The 24,532-nt window shown below is 38.0% G+C and overlaps 3 protein-coding genes across 4 annotated transcripts; 2 read left to right on the plus strand and 1 right to left on the minus strand.

Annotated features, from left to right (window-relative positions):
• Positions 1–575: 575 nt before the first annotated feature.
• Positions 576–5,745, minus strand: LOC126719153 (RGS1-HXK1-interacting protein 1). Its single transcript, XM_050421740.1, has 8 exons — positions 5,433–5,745; positions 5,269–5,335; positions 5,061–5,138; positions 4,215–4,267; positions 3,737–3,873; positions 3,588–3,652; positions 1,108–1,166; positions 576–993 (listed from the first exon to the last, which is right to left on the minus strand). The coding sequence occupies exons 1-8, from the start codon at positions 5,685–5,687 to the stop codon at positions 904–906; spliced, it is 804 nt and encodes a 267-aa protein (XP_050277697.1). The 5' UTR covers positions 5,688–5,745; the 3' UTR covers positions 576–903.
• A 5,403-nt stretch (positions 5,746–11,148) lies between these two features.
• On the plus strand, positions 11,149–18,243 carry LOC126719140 (uncharacterized). Of its 2 annotated transcripts, none has more exons than XM_050421733.1 (6): positions 11,149–11,593; positions 11,698–11,891; positions 13,073–13,391; positions 15,391–15,486; positions 17,406–17,475; positions 17,569–18,243. In XM_050421733.1, the coding sequence occupies exons 1-5, from the start codon at positions 11,330–11,332 to the stop codon at positions 17,439–17,441; spliced, it is 909 nt and encodes a 302-aa protein (XP_050277690.1). In that variant the 5' UTR covers positions 11,149–11,329; the 3' UTR covers positions 17,442–17,475; positions 17,569–18,243. The 2 variants fall into 2 exon arrangements, with proteins under 2 accessions (XP_050277690.1, XP_050277686.1); XM_050421729.1 differs by having other exon boundaries at positions 17,585–18,243.
• Positions 18,244–19,264: 1,021 nt separating this feature from the next.
• LOC126713235 (uncharacterized) lies at positions 19,265–20,656 on the plus strand. Its single transcript, XM_050412974.1, has one exon. The coding sequence runs from the start codon at positions 19,265–19,267 to the stop codon at positions 20,654–20,656; it is 1,392 nt and encodes a 463-aa protein (XP_050268931.1).
• The last annotated feature ends 3,876 nt before the right edge of the window (positions 20,657–24,532 follow it).

Consider the following 24,532-nt stretch of genomic DNA (forward strand, 5'->3'; position numbering starts at 1 on the left):
AGTCCAGATTCTTTTTTATTCTTAGTTTCCTCGGCTATTTCCTAAACTATCCCAAGCAATCGACTAATCCTACAAGTGCAGTCTCTTGTCTCACGCATTTGATGAATGAAATAGACAAATTTGATGAATGAATGACTTGATCTGCTCCATTCAAAGAGCTCCAACTAGAGTGGATGTGGATGGCATTAAGAATTTAAGATTCTAATTATAAGAAACTATTACGCACTCACGCACAACACCTCCCTCTTACAAAAAAAAAAAAAAAAAAAAAAAAGGAAATCTCATGTACAGGAACCATAGATAGAACCACCTTTTATGTGATGGAAGGACAATGCACAAGTACACATAATAATTTCTCCTGTTTCTCAGTGTTTTTGTACTACTACTACTACTGAAGATGGGAAGGGTTCTGTCGTATTAAGCACGTGTAAACCAATCACCCCCTCAGACAAATTAATGTATCCGACTCCATTTCCCATGAATCTTAAAGTCGTCATCTTCCCTTTCGGGATTTCAAAGTTTTGTGACTTGCACTATTCCTTGACACAGATCAGAAGTTGGCAGCCATTATAATCTCAAAGAAGTATTCAGTTGATGCCTGCCAACTGAAATGATTATACTGGGAGAGGGTGAGGGGTAGTGACAAATTATCAAGCAGAATTATCTGCTAGTGTTTGTGTTCAACAATATAAAGTAACCAAAAAGTATACAAACTAAGCCAACTGAAACCAAAATTGATTTTAACTATCAGAACTACGAATGTCAGAAAATGAAAGCCCCAACATCCTCCCTTATTACACATCTCCTTTCCTTTTGCATTACAGGGGTTGAATGAAGAAGAGAGGAAAAAAAAAAAAAAAAAGGAGCGGGAGGCAGGGTTCATCAAGATATTCTTCTTATTAATCACACAGGAACCCCCAAATCAGAAATCTTCATTATCCGTTTGTTTATTGCAGTCCTCTGCCGCTTCAGATGTGCTGTCATAGTAGCAACCTGGTTTTGAAGGGGGCAACAATTTCATTATGACAACTAATCATGATGTAATATAAATGTGCAAAAGCATTAGAAGAAAAATGACAGCATATATGAGGAGAATGTTTGACTTGCCTCTGCTCGAAGTTTCAAAGCTTCCCTACTGGGGATTTCTCGCAGCCCATCCATCAAATCTAAAACAAAATGTAATAATAAATTAGTACACCACGTAGGATACAAGGAGCTCAAGGAATAAAAAGATTAAAGACAAAAGAAGTTTTCTATTAGGTTTTACTTTAAGGGGAGGCCTAATTTGAATACTTCATGTTTCTTGGACTTAGGCAGCCACTGCTTTGGAACCTCACACTTTCTTAAGTTTCAAGCATCATCTTTAATTTTAATAAGCTTTACCATCAGCTATAGTTATGGCCCATGGGTCCAATCATGAGTTCACTTATTTCTTTCTTTCTTTCTCTCTTATTTACTTTAGTTATGAGACACAACCAGACCAAAACAGTGCCATTAATAACAACACCAATCAATCCATAAAAGAAAACGCAAAAGTTACTACACATTTTGGTACAAAATGTTTACAAACTAATGTGGCAATGAATGTGATTTGCTAGACTTCAACATAATAAATGAATGTTGGAGACACATTAGCTAGTAAGGATTTTTACTCATCCATAAAATCCTAACTCGACATTCCATCACTTGAAAACCCAAAAGCTCCTAAGCTTTCGGTGTTGATCTTGGACTGCTGTTCACAGTTCTCACCACAGCCACCAAGACTTGCTTCCATACTTTTTTTGAACCCCAAGCCATAGCCATTTTGTTACACCATTAAAAGCACAAACCCCTTATATTTCTTTCTTAAACTTTTCCTGCCATTATCCTCTCTGGCCAGTAACCCCTCATAGAGCATCCTAATTTGCAGCTGCCTGAAAATTCCTGCACCTCCAATTTGACTTTTGAAATTATTCCAATTAGAGAACTTTTTAATCCTTAACCTTGTAATGGACAAATCCCAAAATCTAAAGGCACTATTAGCCAACCTATATTGAGCACAGCAAAACCTGAACTCCAAATAATAAGCCATCCTACATCAGCACCTTCAGCTAGTGCATTAAATATAACACAAGTGAACATTATAAGCCATCCTACATCAGCACCTTCAGCTAGTGCATTAGATATAAAACAAGTGAACATTACACACCAAATATTCCCAACATCAAGACCCCCCCCCCCCCTTCTCTCTAAAGAAACAGAAAAGGACCAGCAAAATCACCTAGAGAGAGAGGAAAAGAGGAACATGTTAAAAAATGGTGATGAACCACTTTGCTCTCCTTTTGCACCATCTCACTCGCTACCTAGCTGAAGACACGATAAATAAAAATCACTATCAAACAGCAACGTACTTGAACAGAATTTTTAGGTTTTTATTATTATCTTTTCTTTCCAAGATTTTTAAACATCTAAAAGTGGAAACTTACAAGGTCACAGTAAGAAAAAAGAACCTCTTCTGTCTTACTCATGGAAAGTTATTCTGTATTTTCCACTTTCCAACCATATATAAATCCCTCTTTCCAGTAACTAAGAACATGATATGGTGAAACCAGAAAGGTTTTTTAATAGGTAAGTCACACATGCACCCTCACCCTTCAGAGGCCTTCACCCATTCTTATTGGCGCAAGACAGAAGCCTCATTGGATTACAATACCAATTTTGATGTAGGATCTTTAGGAATTCAACGCTAAATTAGATTTCTTGATGAGATCTTGAAGGATTCTTGATTATTAGATGTTTAAGGGTTTAGGTAGATTTAGGTTATAAAAAGATTGGATCTTGAATGTGCTTCATGACTATTTGTTAAAAACAGTGAATAGAGTGAAAAATGAGTTTAGATAGGACAAGGCAATCACACCCTCAAAACTTAAATAAGGTGTTGGATTTTTATAAAAATCAATCTCACTATTTCTTCCTTTTATTGAATACATAAAGACTTTTTTATAGGCTATTTTCATTGTTACTCCTAGAGAGGTTAGGAATCCTAAATAACTTTTCCCTTGAAAGACAAGTACTCCCAATAATAGAGAAGCTTAATTAAGAATTTCTAAATTAAATAGAAAAAGAACTTATAGCATAAAATAAGATTCATGGACTTTTGGTAAAGCCAAGGACAGCCCAGTCTAGAAATTCTGGAATTTACCAATTTGTCCTTATTCTAGTAAACTAAATTAAATCTGATCAAGAAACTTTCTAACATAAAGAAACTTAATAGTAAGACTAAATAAAAACTAAAGTAGTCTGTTAAAGGTGCCAAGAAAACCCCACATCAAAACTAGACCACAATTCTCGAATCTTTTGATATTTAATCTTACTTTTCCTTTAACTATTAACTGTTTGCATCACTAATGGGAGAAGATTCAGTGTCATTTGAGCTAGAGCCCATTGGTGTAAATTTATCAAAAGCAAACCTTGAATAGGCTACAGACCAGAACACAGCACAAATTACAGCCAAGCTAAAGAAGAATGCCTGATGATGGTCCTACCACCTCATTAACCATAAAACAAAATGGAGGGGGAAAGGAAACAAGAAAGTCAAGAATGCATACCTGCAGCTTGAGTTTCAACCTTGTAGACTGATTTCGCAAGGCGTTGAATTTGACTTCCAGCATTCCTACACATATTACTTGGTGTCATCAGATGCAATAGAAACAAAAATAGCCGTGTACTTATTTAAGGGTACTTAAATCACTTCTACCTGAGCTCAGTATGGCCGTATTTCATATCCTTTTCAGCGAGTTCTGCCCTTTCAAGCAATTTTTTGCTCTCCTTCTTCATTAGATCAACTGAAATATTAAAATCCTTTACATTCTTCTCTGCTTTAACAAACTGTGCCTACATATGTATTCGTAGCCCACCAATTAGTTAACCATAGACATATTTTAGTTAATGGTGGTATAGTAGGTATACCAAGTTATTGCTGCAAACCCCAAGATATTATTAATATTATTACAGCAAGGGATAAAGAAAACAGGGGGAAAGAATCCAAAGAAAGGAAAATGTATCAAAAGTTTAGAAGAATACAATCCTTAATATTGAAATACACGAAGCCTAGGACCAGGTTTCTGAGTACTAAACCAAGTTGCAATTGCAGATAATGTGGGGAGATACAGAAACAGTTATCTATAATATTCATAGGCAAAGGAAGCATCTATTCAAATTTAACAGAAAGATACCTCCTCACTTTGTAGTCGACCGAATGTATGACGAAACAAGAACCTTCTCGGACCTGCAAACAAGACAAAACTCTTAAGGATCGATTTAGATAAGATTTACAAGGCAACAGTAGTCTTGTCTACCCTTTAAAAAATAAAAGAGTTATCTAGACTGATCATGAGTTCGTTATTCAAGAAGACATGCAAGGAACCAGACATCACCTGAATAATGCACTTACATGCACATACATAGGAGGTTCAACAATCCAATAATCAACAAACTAACAATACAGCTGATTACATTTTAGCTTAAATCTCTAACTCCACAAAGTATAAATATAACGGGGACAGGACAAGGGAAAAGTGCCAAAAGATATAACCGCGTTTTAGTCTAAATGAAAGCACTAGAATCCGTTTAGCATAAAATTACAAGAATGAGGATTTTAAAAAAGACCTTATTGGATTGATTGTCACTTGTCAGCCATGGAGAACCTTTCTTTATTTTCTATTGTTGATATATTAGATTTATGTAACTTTTGTACCTCATTGTTTACCCCAGTATATTTCCTATATACTTGGGTGACTCGTTTTTCTCAATTTATACAATTGTACCACTTTTCAAAAAAAGAGACCCCATTAAAGAGTGTAAATTAGGCAGGAAAAGTGTTCGGTAGAATCTGGCAGTAGCTTGTATAATTTCTCTAGTTTTGAAAGCCCAAACATCAGTTTTAATTATATAAGTGGAATTATCAACCCCACTAATAATTCAACATCCCTCCCTAGCCTTATTATGTTTGTTTGAATAGAGTATAATAAAGATGAATGAATGAAAGTAATAGTAAATAGCTGATAATAGGTAGTAGCTACCTGGAAGAAGAATGAAAGCAGAGGTTAAGGCAATCCCAGCAGCCTCAGCTGGATGTTCCCTCACACGCATTACCTCATCTGAAATCATCATCATCATTCATCAAGTGTTGTTAGTCTTAGTTTAGTTAGATCAGATGGCCCAAATAAAATAAAACCCATTAATAAAAACGACCCAAATACCGATTATAGTTTAGAGAGTTGAGTTTACCTTTAATTTTGGAGACGAAAGCATCTTCATAGCTTCTGTACTGAGATAAAGCATGTGGTACAAAGTCCTGTAACACCATTGATGACCCATATTTGTTTTTTCAAATTGCTTGGCTTAAAGAGAGTGAATTGTGAAAGTAAAATATGGGTAAAGCGGGAAGCGACCTGTAAGGTACGGAGATGAGTGGAAGAGTTGTGTTGGAGAGAACGAGTGGATTCGATCACAGTGCGTTGCAGATCCTCTGCCATTGATGCTATTGATGTTGAAGAAGATGACGATGATTCAGATGAAGATAAAGCTTCTTTCTTTTGCTGCTGCTCTGAAGAATCTGATGCTGATGCTGATGCTGATACTGATACTGGTGCTGGTGCTGGTGCTGAAGCCGAAGCTTCTTCACCACTCGACGCCGTCTCTGCCATTTCTTCTTCTCTTTCGGTTTTGCTTTGTTTTGTTTTGTTTTTTTTTTTGTTTTTTTGCTTTGTTTGGTTATTAGATTTGAGCCTCTACTATATGTATAAGCCCATCAAATGTCCTCATTGAGCCCATATTTTTGGAATTTGGGCTTTAGACAAGCCCAAGTTGGAACCATGTAGTCCATTAAGGAGAAACCTTTAATTTTAGGGTTTTTACAATGTGCTATTATTTAAGTGTATTGATCTCGATCATGAAACATCTAAACCCAACCCGACCGACCCATTCCATGTGAGTTGGATTGCATTGGGTTGGGCCAACCTATGCACATCCCTACTTATGCCTTTTACTAAATTACAATTTAAAAAAAAAAAAAAAAAATTGATACAATAAAAATTATTACAATATTTGGATTAAATGAATATGGTTGCAAGGCCCACTCACTCACGTGAGAGCGCGTGAAAAAAGACAAAATAGTGCACTTGACCTATGCATCCACTCATTCCATCAAAAGAAATAAGTAGAATCTTGATGGGACAAGTATCTCCTTTATTATTGTTAGAATTATGTGCCCTCAAAAATAATACTATGCATTTTTATTTGATGATTAAATTTTATTTTTACATTCATAACTTTTATAGGTATATTTCATTATTTAAATGTGGCATGTGATGTCACCTCTATAGATAAAGCTTCCTTATTTTGCTTCTGCTCTGTAGAATCTGATGCTGATATTGATATTGGTGCTGGTGCTGGTGCTGGAGCTGGTGCTAGAGCTGGAGCCGAAGCTTCTTCACCACTCGACGCCGTCTCTGCCATTTCTTCTTCTCTTTTGGTTTTGCTTTGTTTTTTTTTTTTTTTTTTTTTTTTTTTTTTTTTGCTTTGTTTAGTTATTAGATTTGAGCCTCTACTATATGTATAAGCCCATCAAATGTCCACATTGAACCCATATTTTTGGAATTTGGGCTTTAGACAAGCCCAAGTTGGAACCATGTAGTCCATTAAGGAGAAACCTTTAATTTTAGGGTTTTTACAATGTACTATTATTTAAGTGTATTGGTCTAGATCATGAAACATCTAAACCCAACCCGACTGGACCCATTCCATGTGAGTTGGATAGCATTGGGTTGGGCCAACCTATGCACATCCCTACTTATGTCTTTTACTAAATTACAATTTTTTTTTTTTTTTGATACAATGAAAATTATTACAATATTTGGATTAAATGAATATGGTTGCAAGGCCCACTCACTCACATGAGAGCACGTGAAAAAGGATAGAATAGTGCACTTGACCTATGCATCCACTCACTCCATCAAAACAAATAAGTAGAATCCTTATGGGACAAGTATCTCCCTTCTTACTGTTAGAATTATGTGCCCTCAAAAATAATACTATGCATTTTTATTTGATGATAAAATTTTATTTTCACATTCATAACTTTTATAGGTATATTTCATTGTTTAAATGTGGCATGTGATGTCACCTCTGTAGGAAAAATCATGTTAATGGTTAAGGAACCAAAGACAGGGAGTAATGATTTTTCATATATTATTAAATTGTTCTAGGCTATGGATATTAATTGAATATTACCACTAAAGCCTACACTTGTTGTGTTGCTATATGATAGGATGATTTACTCCATCATTGAAGTAGTGACTTTAAGCAAACAAGTAGGTATAATGTAACAAGTACATACCCTGAATTGGATCCGATCGAGGACATTTTATGGAGTGATTATTGTTAATTAAAAGATTGTTCTATCACAATTTTTTTATTGTCCTCAAACATGAGGGGTTTGTGTATATTTATTTATTATGCACATAACTTTGACAATGTCAATTGGTGATGCCAATTTTAAAGGCTATATACAGACCTATTGAGTTATGTGTGTAATGAGTAAAATATATAAATGCTCAACAATGAATCCACCAGTCTCTAAAGAAGATAGTATATTCAGTTGATTTTCATATTAAAGTTGGACTCAAAACAAAACCGGTCGGTGACATTTTTCAAAAATATTTTTCATATATATAATGTTGTATATATATATTTAAATAGTTTTTTAAAGATATTTTAGAGTCCAATAGAAATTATGAAATCAAGAAATTAAGAGTCACATAAGCTAGGGACATGACAACGATATTTATCCAATCCTAGTGGCTTGTGGGAATATAGTATGGTGGAAGGACATAGATATAAAATTGTATGAAATGGGACCTCATCTGTAATTCTCTAATCTTCAGGGGTCAATTGCAATGTGTTGATGGACATTATTGCAAAATGTAGAAGTTCAGATATTTTCTTGATATGGTTGAGAAAATTAAGAAATAATTTTGGAAAGAGTTTCAAGATAAGTCAATAACGTTCAAAAAGTTATTGATAAAATCCTACGGCTGAAGATTAGGATCTCTAAGGATCCCACGTCCAATCTCTCTCTAGGGTTTTGGAAGTCTACTATAAAATAAGATTTTATAATATCATATTTAGTGGTTGGCCATCAGAACTACTGTGTGATACTGCAGTCTTTTGAAAACTCAAAAGAAATAGAGAGAGAGACGTGAATACCTTGGGAGGCAACACGCTTGAGTTGCTAAGAGAGGTACGCAATTTTGTTCTATTTAGAATTCATGGTTGTGTGGTATAACGATCTTTAAATGAAAATATGATTTTTGCTTTATATTGCTTCCGCAAAAGTTATCACTTACTCCACCACACAAATGAATGGTAGGAAAGAACCCTAGCTTCTATTGATGGGACTAACGAACTCTCTTTCCTTGGACGACCTCATCAAATACATTCGTCCACCTCAACACGGCATGGATGAAGGCAGGCGAGTCATTAATAAGAGAATTCAATACTTCGAACAGTTACCAATTAACTGTCAGACCGTTGGAGGCTCATCAAAACTCGCATTAATAGGCCCTAAGGCGTTACAGGAAGAGCACTAAAGCCACAAATAAGGCCCCAACGGCTAGAAACTACAAAGCTATATATACACCCTTATCAGAAACAAACAAGGTACAAAGATTCACCCAAAAATACTCTTACATAGATACTCTAATATTCATAACTTTTATTATCTCTCAAAAAGCTTTTATGCACTAACTTTGGTATCGGAGACGTTGTGGCAGGCATCACACCGGTAACCACCTTATGAGAGATTTTGTCCTACGATTGCAAGAATAGTGACGAGGACTCAGCTCCATCTGGACAAACCAATAGGACTGATGATTTACGCATTATCATCTATAAATAGGTTATCTCCCCTGTCACAATGAGGGACAAAAATTAGACAAAAAAGAGAGTGTGTGAAGTGTAAATCTCAATTTGTAACTACTTTCATTGGTTGACCCTCTTATTGAGAATTTTCTTCCCCTAATCTTTAAATTAATTGTAACAATCATTGCTGCTATTCCTTAGCATTTTTTACTCACGCACAAGTGATAAGTGATATGTGTTTAAATCCAGCTTGCACCAAAAAATCTTCCTCAAATGATAAAAAATTAGTAATTATTATGAGTATATGCCATAAGTTTTAAATTTTAAATCCTATTGTAAGAAAAGAAAAATCAAACAAACGAGTACTATTGACAACTTTGCCTATTCTCTAATCTTCTATTCAACTTTCAATTTCTAGAATTTTGATAACTATGGATCAAAATTACCTCTAAATTTCATTCTAAATCATCCAGATAAAAACTACCAAAAAAGTCTTGCACTAGATTACCACCCCTACTTTCATGATATCTCAAAACATTATGTTCCTACTTACTACACCTTTTTTTTATTTTTTTTTATTATATATAAGAGCATCCCAATTAGTATGTGCAAAAAATTTTCCATTTTGCACATCTAAAACTTATTTTTTCTATTTTACACATCCATATTTACAAAACACCCACATCAGTTTATCTATTCTACACATTTATTCAATAAAATATTCATTCTTTTACATTTTTTTTATTATTCTCACTCATGGGTTCTCTCTCTCTCTCTCTCTCTCTCTCTCTCAGACCTAACCACCGTCATCATCACCCAGCCACCATCAAGCCGAAGCCCAGATCTATATACTTGCTTTGTGCTTTTTTTTTTGTTTCTCATTCTCATGGTTGATCGAAGCCGAAACCTAGACCCATTCAACCTGAAACCCAAGGTTGATCAGAGCGAAGGTTGCGAAGGTTGATCAGACCCATTCCTCTACTGCGGCTATGAAGGTTGATTAGACTCGAAACCCAAATGCTTGAAGAAAGAAGAGCTTATAGATGAGTGGTTGAAGCAGAGAGTGAATGAGTAGTGATAGAAAGAGAAGGAAAAAGAAGAAAGAGGGAGAAAATAATGAGAAAAACATAGACCAACTAGAGACAAAAAAGAGAAAAAATTAATAAAATGATAAATTGACGAGCTACAGTAACCATGCATATATGCACGGTTAATGTAATAATCGTGCATAAATGCACAATTTTACACAAGCTGATGTAGTGTTTTTTTGGGGCCAAAATATGTAAAATAAGTAATTTTTTCTATTTTGCAAAACTATACACAAGCTAATGTGGTTGCTCTAACTGCGCTAACTAGTTACTACACATATGAGTTAAAAAAATGTGCAACAAGTAGCATAATAAGAACTTAAGAAGATCAATTGTACCTACAATTTATTAACATCATTTTATGGTGTAGATAAAAAAAAGGGTGTGTCACTTGAAGAAACTAGTCACTAAAATGCCACTTGTTTCTTCAGTCTTCACATGCATGTGACTATACACTTTTATTATTGATTTGGCCAGCTTAATGTCACTGTGCACTTGATGGTATTGGTTCAAGGTCAAGTCACGAGTATATGCTCAATCTCCTAGCAAACAAGACAGAGTATATGCTCTTTAGTCTTTTCAATTCAAAAACTCATCTGTGTAGCCATGTGTTTCACTTTCATATCTAACGGTCAAAGTTAATTACCATTCTTCGTATCACTTAAGCCGGGCTAAATAACTTAAATTACAAGTTACAAACATACACTATATATACATACTTTAATCATTACATTAAATTTAAGCCTTAATTGCAGGATGAAGTTGACAGATTAAACTCATTAAAAAAGAGAAACTTTACTTCTTTCAAATTTTCACAACAAATTTTAAGTGTCAAATTATTATTTGATGTACTAGTGGACAAGAAAGTAATTTCAATTGTGAATTCTTGTTAAAAATCCGTAACAATCTGATACTTAGAATTTAAGTATTATGAAAATGTTGTTAACAAAATACTTCTCTTAAAAAATCATTCAACCATAACATGCCTAAACAATAAAGAAAAAAAAACTATCAAAAAAGAAGAAGAAGGAAATAAAAAAAATAAAAGGGAGAAAGGAAAGTTAGTTTAGAGAAAGAACAAAATGATTAAAAAAATCATTCAACCATAACATGCCTAAACAATAAAGGAAAAAAAGAGAGAGAGAAGGAAATAAAAAAGGAAAAAGTTAGTTTAGAGAAAGAACAAAATGAATGAATGAAAAACAATCAAAACAGAGCAAAGAAAAAAGAAAAACGCATTTGGGGGTTGTTTCAAGTTCCCATCGCTCACTAAAGCAAAGCAGTTAAAAATAAAAACCCCCCCAAGAAAAAGCCAGAGGCAGAGTCATATATATACATACATGTTGTTGTTATTGTTAATTTGGTTTGGTATTTCTTCTTCTTCTTCTTCTTCTTCTTCTTCTTCTTCTTCCTCCCGCCAAAACCAACACTTTTTCGATTCCGACTACTCTGTTTGGATTGGAACTTTGATAAACAGCAAAGGCGGTGGGTGGGTGAGGCATATGATGCTTTGTTGTTGTCCTTCTTTCAGAGAGCAATTACTGCCTTTCCTTCGCGATTACGACCGGCTTCAATCTTTCGCCGTCGTCCTCATCTACATTCAGGTCAATTTTTCTCGGTACCCAAACACTTATTTAGGGTTTCTTTCTTGATTAATTTATTTAAAAATTTGATTTTTATAACAATGTTGAAATTAAAAAAAGCACAGATTGGGTGCGCGTTGATTGGATCTCTGGGAGCATTGTACAACGGGGTTTTGCTGATAAATCTGGGGATAGCATTGTTCGCTTTGGTGGCCATTGAGAGTAGCAGTCAGAAACTTGGGCGTACCTATGCTGTTCTTCTCTTCTGTGCTCTGCTTCTCGATATTACTTGGTTCATCCTCTTCACTCACGAGATTTGGTCTCTCCTTTCTCTTTTTAATTACCCATTTTTTTCATTTTCTACCACATTGCAATGTTCTTTTCTGTTTGTAATCTTATACGCATTTCAATTTGTGCAATTTCAAATTTGGTTTCTTTAAAAAGAAGGGAAAGAAAAAGTAGTAATTAGTAGTACAAAATTTTGAGTAGATTAGCTTAGTCTTTGTTGAGCTGTCACTTTAATTGTTAATGGATTCCTTGCTAGGATGCATGGACACTTCATTTGGGGTATCATAACTGTGTCGTAACGGTGTCCTATCGCCGTATCGTAATGGTACCCATGTCCATGTCAGTGTCCGTGCATCCTAGATTCCTTGTGCAATCGTTGAGGAAGCTTTAAAAGGGTCCTACCTGCATTGGGAAATAGTAAAACATGATAAAACCATTGACTTTAGACTGAAAATGGTTCAGCTCCTTATAAAAAGTCAACCGACTGCATTGTAAAATTCCACCTTAATGGGTGCACAAGGGCAGCCATTAATGGGACCCTTTATTATTTAGGGACTTAGATATGGTTTCGTAGGTGTTGTACCATAGGTTCACTATTTGAACTCAACCACATGTTTGTATTGGCCAATACAACAAAAATAGTTTATCTTTTTAAAGAACATTTAAATTCAACCATGTGGTTCGTTGGCTAATGCAAGCACATGGTTGAATATAATTGGGGAATTTAAAGTATAGCATGTAAGGAACTATACCTTAGTTTTAGCCAATTATTTATTATTATAGATATGGAGAAACATTGTCGTCGTCGTCGTCATCAAATTGCTTTGTTAGCCCGCAATATATACCGATGTTTTTAGAAGATCAGTTTATTCAAATTCTACGTACAAAATTTTGCATTTGTTTGGACAAGTCTTCTAGGTTCTGTCTATTACATTAAGCAATCTTTTACATAGCTGTGGCCTCCCAAAAAACTAATATTTGATTTCATTGTGTAAGCATTCACTCATGCAGCAGCACGTGGTTGTTTCTACTGTCTACATCTTCACATGTTGGCACAAAACCTAGTTGCAAAATAATTTTAGAATCCTAGTAGTCTGTGTTTAAATGTACCATTATGTGTGTGTGTGACTGTGAGTGTTTGTTATATCGTGATTAAGTGATGGTAATGGCTATACTGATCTCTCACCTGGTGGAAATTGTATGTGTATGCAGGGACATTTCTTCTGACAATTATGGGACATTCGTAATCTTTTCAGTAAAACTCACTCTGGTAATGCAAATCATTGGGTTTACTGTAAGGTTGTCGTCCTCGTTGTTATGGATTCAGATTTACAGGTTGGGAGTTTCATATGTAGACACTACAGGTTCTAGAGAAGCAGATTTTGATTTAAGAAATAGTTTTCTGAGTCCTGCAACTCCTGCTGTAGTTAGAGAACCCTCAGATTCTGATGACATTTTGGGAGGCTCTATCTATGATCCTGCTTATTTCTCGACCCTCTTTGAAGGTCAAGAAAATAGATGTTCACATGGGGTAGGGTATTCTTCACCTTCACACAATCAAATACCTATTTGAGTTTTCTTGGATAACATTCATGTGTTTACTCATTGTGTTTGTGCATACATGCATACTTGTATTTGTATAAAATTTGGATATAGCTAGTGATTTCAATTTCTATTAAAAAATAGAATAGGGTAGAACTATTATAAAAAATAACAGGAAAAGTAAAACAAGTTACTAGATTTAAATGCTATTGATTACACAAGTGTATCACTTGACCCATATGAGTATGCATCTTAAGTTATTTAATTAGTTGAGAAGGCCTTATGGAAAGTGTAGTCTTCTGTTTATAAATGATTTCATCGATTTCTATGGATAAGAATTTTGGTATCCTTCAAAGGATCTGATAATGATTTATTAAACTTATTCTTTACTAGTCAAGCAAAGACTTCAAAATTCACACATCAATTGTATAACTTGATGGTAGATACTGAAACTTCCATGTTCCCACTCTACCTGGATTCTGGGTCCTTGGTTTTTACAACAACCAAGCCTTGGTTTTCAGAATTTTGGGATTGGTTATGGATCCTCAATTAGGTGGCCACATGTATTTGTTCTCATCATTATATTCTATCCAAAGTCATACCCTTTATTGCCTCCTTAATTGACATGTTTTTATTACTACCAATTTTATTTTAGGTCTTCTACCTATTTTTGTTCCCTCGACTTGAATCAACTCACTCTTCCACACTAATGCATTAATTGCTCTCCTTTGCATAGTGCTAAACTATTTCAAGCGACTCTCCCCCATCTTTTGATCAATAGGGGTCACTCCTATCTTCAAGCATCTACCCTCATTTTGAATACTAACTTTTCTTGTATTTTTACTTATCCATCTTAATATTCTCATTTCAGTTACACTTATTTTATGAACATAGTACTTCTTAACAGTCTAACACTCAGTACTATAGAGCATAGCTAATCTTACTACAATCCTATAATATGACACCAAGCACAATTCAATTCGCAACCCTCCTCCTTTTTCCAGGTTTGGGCTAGGGACAGACTATAAACAAAAATATATGACACTAAGAATAGACAAAGGTGGAGTTATTTTGGGTTCTTGTTTTTAGAACTAAAAATTATTAAATAGCCCACCTTTATTGATTTGTTTTGATGTCTAATGGCAAGATATAAGTTGCTTGCCTGAGGGAGGATAAAAGAGAAGAGTTTGATGAACTATAGAGGTAGTGAGTGATTTTTGCCACTGGATGGAGTGATACTGTCTTCTTGTTGTTAGCTTCTCCACCCTATTTCAACCAGCTGATAAGGTGCCAGGCACTAATCTTTCTAGTGAAACTTATAGTAAAAAAGCCAATGAAGCTTTTATTGCTTGGGTAGGCTGGTAGGGTAAGCCATATTTTGTGATACCTAGAGCTCTAATATTAGTCATCACCATTGAAGTAATTCCTTCAAGTTAATTCACTCTAGGCCCATGTGTATTTATCCCCCGCGCCCCCCGTGCCCCCCCCAACCCTACCCCACCCAAAGAGTTGATCCACTCCTTACTGGCAGTGCCCTTGGGGATAAAGATGAATAAACTACGTTGACACCATCTGAAGTTCTCCACAAAGGGTCATAAACACTCATTATTTTGTAAGTGTGGGATAAAGTTATTTTAAAACCTGGTTGAGTATTTGGAGGGATGTTACCGTCATGCTAGTTATGAGGATCTGTGTTTGTACTCTGTTATCTTTGTTTTATTATAGTTTAATATCCTATAGATCGTATGCAGGTATCCCTAGCTATCTTCTGCTATGATGTAATGATTGAAACTGCTACTGTTATTTAGGAGTTTTGCTTTATGTTGTTTCCTATGTTTATAAGCCAATTCCAAAATTGAGAATTTGGGATTAAGGCTTAGTTGAGCTAAGTTGTGTTGTTTTCTATGTTCAGTTTCTTCTGAGCCCTTTGATCTCATCACTTATGTATATGATAATACTTTGCATCTCTTTCTGTTATTTGTTTGTAGGGTCGAAACCGCGGTATTAAAGACAATGGGTCTACTTCTGCTTCTGAATCTCCTCTGTTGAAACCATCTGTAAGCAGATCATTTCAGGCTGTAGATGTAAGTATCTGTTAATGCTTTTTTTTCCCTTCTCATTTTCTATGGGCCTATTCTGAAATCATCAGTCTTTATAAGTATAATGAAATTTTTTTACTGATTATCTACATTAGGAGTGTTCTTCATCAATCTGTAGAGAGTAGAGGACACTCAGCACACTGACTAACCTGAACTCAGTTGTTTGTTGAAGTAATAGGTTAAAATAAGACTGGGTCTAGAACAATTATCTGGCTTTTAAACATATTTTTGTTTGGTTCGATGTATTTATTGAATATGTGTAGTGCTTCATGTTACTGTACCTGTTGTTAGTTTCAAGGTTAATATTATTTTCTTAGTTCTTACCATTTTAGTTCACAAAAATTCTGACTGAATGACCTGAAACTTCAGATGCATCTTTTTTTTTTGGGGGTGTCATCCCTATTTGGCAGTTTTGAAGGCTTATCTAGATTTCAGGGCAATATTGTGTCTAGTTTGGCTTGCGTTTTGAGATTACAATTACTGTGACAATAATAAAATGCAGCTATTATCCTAATTAATGATCTGTTTAAATGATTATGTAGAATTTTAAGTGTTAGATTTAATGAATTATGAATTGTCTTTGTTCTTTCAGTTTAGCACAACCGCTAGTTCTATTGTTTTCAAAGTGCTAATAATGCGTTTGCATTTTGAAGGGGTTGCATGAGAAATGAAATGTTTGCCCATTTTGTATGAGTTGTTTACTCATTCAGTCTGGAACGTATAAAATTTTGATTCCCTGAACTAGTTGTTGATGTTTCTTCAATCTTATTTTAAATTTCAAGTAAATAAAAATCACAAAAGTGCGAAGAAGAGTAGTTTGCTCTGGCCATGAGCTGAATAAGCACATCCACATGGTAATAGATTCTCAACATAAAACAACTTTATGTATATCTGTTCCCATTTTCTATATCAGTTGTCGTTTTTTATGTGTGTTTAGATTAACTTTTTTCTGATTTGCTAAAGTGGGCAAGAGTACAGTTATATGTAGAAAAAGTAAGGCTTCGAAAACTTGTGCACAAAAATTTAGTCAATAATCTAAAAGAAATAAGCTAATCCAAACAACAGTTAATATGATTCCTGACTCAAAACTGACTCCACATGAATGGCTGTCAATTTCATTTGCAACTGTGTGCTATTATTTCCATGGACAACTTGTATGTTATTAAACAAAAATCATGGTCCTTTAGGTTCTTCAGGTTTCTTGTGTTAAAAAGAAAAAGGTTCTTCTGGTTTCAGAGATCATAATCATGTTCTTTCCTGCTGCATCTGCTGTTTTCCTTGTCCAATCATCAAGAAATTTGAAAAAAATTATCATCTTTCTGTTGTCATTTTGTAAATCTGAATTTCATGCATTTGTTTTTTGTTCTTTCTTTCTCTTGTTCTCTCTTTCAACTCTTTCCTAGAGATCTTGTTCACCCATTTAGCCACAGGGTTACTAGGTTATATAGGTTTATTTTCTGCTCTTTTATACCTCTTGAAGTTTATACTGCAGATGTTATCTTCTGGGGAACTCATTCATCTCTTATGGATCATTTATGGGATTGGTCCATGCATTACTGTTGATTATGTGATTGCGCAGTTCACTTGGGTTGATTATGTGATTGCAATTGTTTTCAGACTTGACTTACATGCATCAATTTTCAACAAGATAATTTTTTTTTATATGTCAATAATTGGGGGTGGGGGAATTTGAACACTGGATGGAGGTGTCAGTCAAGCTAGGAGGCTCTTGGCAATTTTTGACAATATAATTATAAAATTATGGATGTTGTCATGTTATCTTCACATATATTATCTTTATGATTATACTTATATAAAAAAATATTATCTTTCTGTTTATATGCATTCAGTCAAATAGAATGTAAATTCTGCTACTTGTTCTCAACTTGATATCTTCCTTGCAGGATGATATTTCAGCTGGCCTGACTCAATTGGTTTGAAGTTGAGTACAGTATCCATGAAAATTTTTCCTTGGTATCCACTCTCCGTAATTATTGTTTTGAGGTTTCTTCTGCTTAATGCGGCCAAGACTATGTGGGAGTAAGTTTTGTACAATCACAATTTTAGACATTTTTTTTCCCAGGGTAGAAGTGCTGCTGGTCAAAGCGAAAGGAGAACCCATGTCCAGTATATTCTGTGAGTGTGACAATGTCAAAAGGTTTTGCCATTTGAGAGCTGTATTTGACTTCATGTTATATGAGTTTTAATCCTGCAAAACCCATTCTGGCAAATCCTTCAAAGGTTTGGATCAGGATTCAAGACTGACTTGCATATGGGTGTACTTTCCTGGCCATGCGGTCATATTGGCATGTCAGCTACACCTAGGCAGTGCAGTTTAGCTCACAATGAACTCTGATTTGCCTGGGTGGGTTCGCCAATGTGGCGGAGTTCAGCAACCCCAGTCAGTGGCATTTTGTTCCCCAAGTCACATTGGTAGACCCTTCAGAATGTAGTGGCTTTTATTCTTTCTTTTGTTTTCTTTTCATTTTTTTTTTCATTTTTGGTGGGTTTGACAGCCTGTCCATGCCATGATGCGTGAAATATATCTGCATATTTTCATAGAGGATGGTTACATCCATCTAATTTTGTTTATTTATTCATTCAATTATTGCCCATAAGATCAGAATCTAAAGAAGAAAAAACTTGAAGATCGGAGAACGAAGAAAAAATTCAAATTTCAATCAGATGTAGTCTTCAACCTGTAGAGTATATAGAGGATAATGAAGAGACCTTGCTTAATTACTTAGGTGGCTAAGTATTTTATTTCTACTGCTATGGTATTGTACTGTTGTCTATAATGCCAATGCACAAGCAACTATGGTATGCTTTTGGATGGTTTATGTTATTATGTATGAGAAAACTGGAACCAACCAATGCAAAAAACCAATGCATGGGTAACCGAGCAACTCAGACTGAGAATGTAAAGTAGTAACTTGGCAATAGTAAAATGTTAATGCTTTAGTAATTTAAGAATTAAAGCAAGGAGACACATTCTTCACCGGGAATCATTGATATATTTGTTTTTTCATGTTACTTTTCTCCCCTGCATAAAATCACCCAAGTCGTACATCCTTCTTTGCCTGTCAAGCACTTAAAAGGCTCCCTTCTGTAGCAGAAGGTAATTTCAATTTTTTTGCTACAAAATTGTAATTTGAAGATCTTATTACTAGAATAGTTCAACTTGTGGCGGTAATACAAAAACAATACATTGGTTGTTGATACGCCCGACCAAAATGGTAATCGTCCACAGAAGGCAAGAAAGGGACGATCTTGATAAAATCGTCCCAAGAGAGAAGGTCGTCGCTCAAACATCCGGACACTCGTTCCTACCCTTCGCGGAGCGGTTACAAGACATTAATCAACCTTCAGACCGTTGGGAATGGTAGCTCATCATTAACACCCAGCAAAGACGTTACCAGGCTAGATTAAAGCCTCCATCAAGACTCCACCAACGGCTAGAAGAAAGGACCTACAAACACACATATAAAAGAGCTAAACCCCGAGAGGGGCAGGGTAAGACAACACTCTAGAAAATTACTCCCATTGTTCTCCTTTGTCAATCTTACTGACTTTGGCATCGGAGACCTTTTTGCAGGCACAACGCCGGCAAACTACCTTCTTTCGTTCGTTCACGAGTTGCAGAAGATTGGTCTGGCGAAGAACAGTTTCATCTGGACGATCATAAATCAACTGACGATCAAATCATCATCAGTTTGGCGCCGTCTGTGGGAACGACGATAAACGCAATCTGTCCCCAGTCCAAATGGAATCCAGTACAAACCCAGACCCTGCTGCGCTGGCCCTACAAGTTCAGTCGCTGTCAGCAACCGTGGAAGAACTCACAAGACAGAACCAAGAAATGAAACAACGACTACTACAAGAAAGCAATCGTGCGGATAGGGGAGACGATGAAGACAGCAACAGAAGGCGGACAAGTACTCCAGAAGAAGCAAGTTCGGACCTATTGAGAGAAATGAGGAAAGAGATGGACGAGCTAAGAAACGCCATAAAAGGAAAGACAGACCAAAGTTTGGAGAGAATCGTCCGGAAGACGGATTCGCCCTTTACCATAGCTGTCCAAGAGTGCCCTGTACCCTCCAAATTCCGTCTACCACAACTAGAACCTTTCGACGGACTGAAAGACCCCTTGGATCACCTGAATACCTTCAGGACGACCTTAGGCCTCCAACAGCCACCTGACGAGATCTTCTGTCGCTCATTCCCTACGACCCTCAAAGGAGCAGCCAGGGAATGGTTCAACAAGTTGCCAACATCGTCCATCGACAATTTCGAACAGTTGAGCAACTCCTTTGTCCGTCACTTCGTGGGGGGGCAGCGACCAAAGAGAACTGCCGACCACTTACTTACCATCAAACAAGGAGAGAAGGAACCACTGAGGTCCTACGTGACACGCTTCACCCGAGGAATGTTGGAAATAGATGAGACGGATGACAAGGTACATCTCACAACCTTCAAAGCAGGATTGAAGTCCAGGGATTTTGTAGCATCCTTGGCAAAAAATCCCCCTAAGACGATGGCTGAGACACTGTTAAAGGCTCAGAAGTACATGAACGCGGAGGAAGCTCTGGCAGCTATTGATGGAGCAGATAAGAGCAGGGAAAAGAAGAAGGAAAAGGAGGACGATCGAAGAGGGCTAAAACGAGAACGTCATGACAGGAGAAATGACGACCGAAGAAGGGACGATAAAAACCCTCGTCCGTCAAAATTCACCCCGCTGGCGATGTCCGTAGATCAAATTCTAACAGAAATAAGGGACGAACCATCCCTAAAGTGGCCAAAACCACTCCAGTCAGCACCTGGATTACGCGATAAAAGGAAATACTGCCGTTTCCATAAAGATCACGGGCACTACACGGAGGACTGCAGGGACCTGAAAGAGCAGATTGAAGAGCTCATCCGTAATGGGAAGCTACAACAGTACGTAAAGAGGGGGGATTTCAGCAGGTACGGACAGAAGAGCCAGCCAGTGAATGCACGAAGAGACGAAGATCGCCACCAACCTCGTCCACAGAATGCGCTAGGGGAAATAAAAACCATCGCCGGGGGACCAACCGCCGGAGGATCATTCAAGTCTCTCAGGAAGTCATACCAAAGACAGGTAAACAGCGTCCACAGTGTACCACCGTCAAAGTAAAGACGCACCAGTGAAGACTTGCATTTTTCTGAGGAGGAGGCCAGAAGTGTGAAGCAGCCCCATGATGATCCACTCGTCATTATGATCATGATCGAGGGGTTCAACACGCGAAGAGTCCTGGTCGACAGCGGAAGTTCTGCAGATATAATCTATCTTCCTGCTTTCCAACAACTAAAGCTGGACTCAAAAAGACTTCGTCCTTTTGAGTCTCCCCTAGTCAGCTTCAGCGGAGACAAAGTGTACCCCAGAGGAATCACGACGTTAACAGTTACAGCCAGGTCATATCCCCTTCAGGTAACCAACCAGCACAATTTTCTAATAGTAGACTCACCCTCGTCCTACAATGTGATCATTGGCAGACCAATGCTTAATCGTTGGAAAGCTGCTATCTCCACATACTGCCTAAAGGTGAAGTTCCCAACAGAGCATGGAATCGGGGAAATTAAGGGTGATCAAGTGCTGGCCAGGGAATGCTACCATGCCGTCCTGGCCTCAAAGGAAAACCATACGTGGACGATTGAGGAGAAGACGCCAGAGATTATGGAGAAACTTGAAACGATATCACTGGCTGAAGGGAACCCTCCAAGGACGACCCAAATAGGGACGAGCATGAGCCGAAAGACGAAAGACGAAATCGTCAGCTTTCTGAAGAGCAACCTGGACATTTTCGCCTGGAGTCACAAGGATATGCCAGGAATCCCAGCAAGCCTCATCCAGCACCATCTGAATGTTGATCCCGAAAAGAAACCTGTCCAGCAGAAAAGGAGAGTATTTGCTCCCGAGCGAAATAAGGCAGTAATGGACGAGGTAAATAAGTTGCTTGCAGCAAAATTTATCCGAGAAGTTCACTATCCAGAATGGTTGGCCAACGTAGTCATGGTCAAAAAGTCAAATGGGAAGTGGAGGATGTGTGTCGACTTTACAGACCTGAACCAAGCATGCCCAAAAGATAGCTTCCCACTGCCCAGAATCGACCAGCTAGTAGACTCCACAGCAGGACACAAACTTCTCACATTTATGGACGCGTTTTCAGGGTATAACCAGATACAGATGGCCGAAGAAGACCAAGAGAAGACCGCTTTTATCACCAGCCAGGGACTCTACTGCTATCGAGTCATGCCTTTTGGGCTCAAAAATGCAGGGGCCACCTACCAAAGATTGGTGAATCAGATGTTCGAGAAGCAAATCGGGAGAAATGTGGAGGTTTACGTTGATGATATGCTCGTCAAGAGCAAGGAAGAAGAAAACCATCTGGACGACCTCAGAGAGACGTTCAACACTCTCAGACGATATAGCATGAAACTAAACCCGTCCAAATGTGCCTTTGGGGTTTCCTCGGGAAAGTTTCTCGGGTTTGTAGTATCGCAGAGAGGGATTGAAGCAAATCCCGAGAAGGTCAGGGCCATCCTGGAAATGTCCTCACCCAGGACGGTCAAAGAAGTGCAGTCCCTGACAGGGAGAATTGCGGCCCTCAACCGGTTCGTCTCGAAGGCGACGGACAAATGCCTTCCGTTCTTCAAAACTTTGAAGAAAGCGTTTTCATGGACGGAGGAATGCGAAGCGGCCTTCCAAGAGCTAAAAAGTTATCTTAGCAACCCGCCCCTCCTGAGCCCGTCCAAAGAAGGTGAAGAGCTATTCCTGTACTTAGCCGTCTCAGCCACAGCTGTCAGCGCGGCGTTGATTAGAGAAGATGGTGGTTTACAACTTCCTGTGTATTACGTTAGCCAGGCCTTCCAGGGCGCCGAGGCACGGTACCCGCGTATGGAGAAGATCACCTTCGCCCTGATTATGGCCTCAAGGAAACTCCATCCGTATTTCCAAGCCAATCTCATCGTCGTGATGACGGATCAGCCCATTAAAAAGGCAATGAACAAACCAGAAGCAGCAGGAAGAATGGTGCAGTGGGCAGTCGAGCTCAGCCAGTTCGACATAAAGTATCGTCCAAGGGTGGCAATAAAAGCACAGGCACTAGCAGATTTTATAGCAGAGTTCACCGTCCCTGAAAACGTAGAGAATATCTGGACGGTTAATACTGATGGATCGTCCACCCAACACGGAGGGGGAGCTGGCATCGTCCTCACTTCTCCCGAGAAGAATGTTATCAAGTATGGAGTCCAACTTAAGTTCCCGGTGACCAATAATGAAGCAGAATATGAGGCACTGCTGGCAGGGTTAAGAGTGGCTCGAGCACTAGGAGCTGAGAATGTTGTGCTCAGGAGCGATTCTCAACTCGTCATTGGACAAGTAAGAGGAGAGTACGAGGCAAAGGAAACAAGGATGCAGAAATACCTCAAGCTGACAAACCAATTGATCAGTGCCTTCAAATACGCAGAGTTCGTCCAAATCCCCAGAGAACAGAACACAGAAGCTGATGAGGTGGCCCGAAGTGCCTCAATGGACAGTGGAGGTAAGAAGTCCGATTGGAGGATGGAAGAACAGAACCATCCCAGCATACTGGAATTTCAGATCTCCACCGTCCACACAGACAGCGGATGGATGAATCCGATAATCACCTTCCTTCAAGAAGGACGACTACCGGATGATCCAGAGGAAGCTAAAAAGATCAGAAAACGAGCAGCCAGATTCACGATACTTAATGACGAACTTTACAAAAGAGGCTACTCTCAGCCGTATTTGAGATGTGTGGAAAAGGAGGAAGCCAGGTACATCCTTGAAGAAGTGCATGGTGGGATCTGCGGAGATCACGCGGGGGCAAAGTCTCTCGCCAGAAACATCATGAGAGCTGGCTACTTTTGGCCAACAATGCAACAAGACGCAGCCGACTTTGTGAGGACGTGTGACAGTTGCCAGAGGTATGGGAATGTTCAAAGGCTCCCTGGAGAGAAGATGACCACAATATCATCGCCCTGGCCATTTGCGCAATGGGGGATCGACATCATGGGTCCCTTACCTCAGGCAAAGAGACAGGTGAAGTTCCTGCTCGTAGCCATCGACTACTTCACAAAATGGGTGGAGGCAGAAGCTCTGGCGACGATCACCGAAGCAAAGGTACAAAATTTTGTTTGGAAAAATATTGTTTGCAGGTTTGGAATACCAAGGACGATCATATCAGACAACGGCCGTCAGTTCGACAGCCAAAGCTTCAGGTCATTTTGCTCGAGCTTAGGTATCAAAAATAAGTATTCATCGCCAGGGCATCCCCAGGCCAATGGACAGACGGAAGTAACCAACCGGACCCTGCTGAAGATCATCAAGTCCCGATTGGTGGGGGCAAAAGGAATGTGGCCTGAGGAACTGCCAGGCGCCCTATGGGCATACAGGACGACAGCACGGACACCAACTGGAGAAACACCATTCAGTCTAACATATGGCACAGAAGCAGTCATACCAGTAGAGGTTGGTCTCACAAGCTTGAGGAGGGAATTTTTTGACGAACAAACCAATGAAGACCAATTGAAGGAAAACTTAGACAGCCTGGACGAGATCAGAGGTCAGGCAGCTGAGAAAATGGCGAAGTACCAGCAGAAGATAGCAGAATATTATAATCAAAGAGTGAAGCTAAGAAGATTCAACATTGGTGACCTCGTCCTTAGAAAAGTCACCCCTGCCACAAAGGACCCAGCACATGGTAAGTTGGGACCGTCCTGGGAAGGACCCTACAGAGTCGTCCATTATTCGCGTCAGGGCAGCTATCACCTGGATGATTCAGAAGGGAAAAGACTACCTCGTCCATGGAACGTTGAGCATCTAAAGAGGTATTACGAAAAGGAACCATAAACTTCATTGTAAAACCAATTTGATACTTCTATCTTATGTAAGCAATTGTTCGAGTTATGAGTATTATCCAGCATCCTTTGAATATTATCGAGCAAGTCATTCATCACTGTTTCCAAAAATAAGCGCACGAGATCGTCC

The sequence above is a fragment of the Quercus robur genome, chromosome 1, assembly GCF_932294415.1.
Source record: "Quercus robur chromosome 1, dhQueRobu3.1, whole genome shotgun sequence".
NCBI classification, from domain to species: domain Eukaryota; kingdom Viridiplantae; phylum Streptophyta; class Magnoliopsida; order Fagales; family Fagaceae; genus Quercus; species Quercus robur.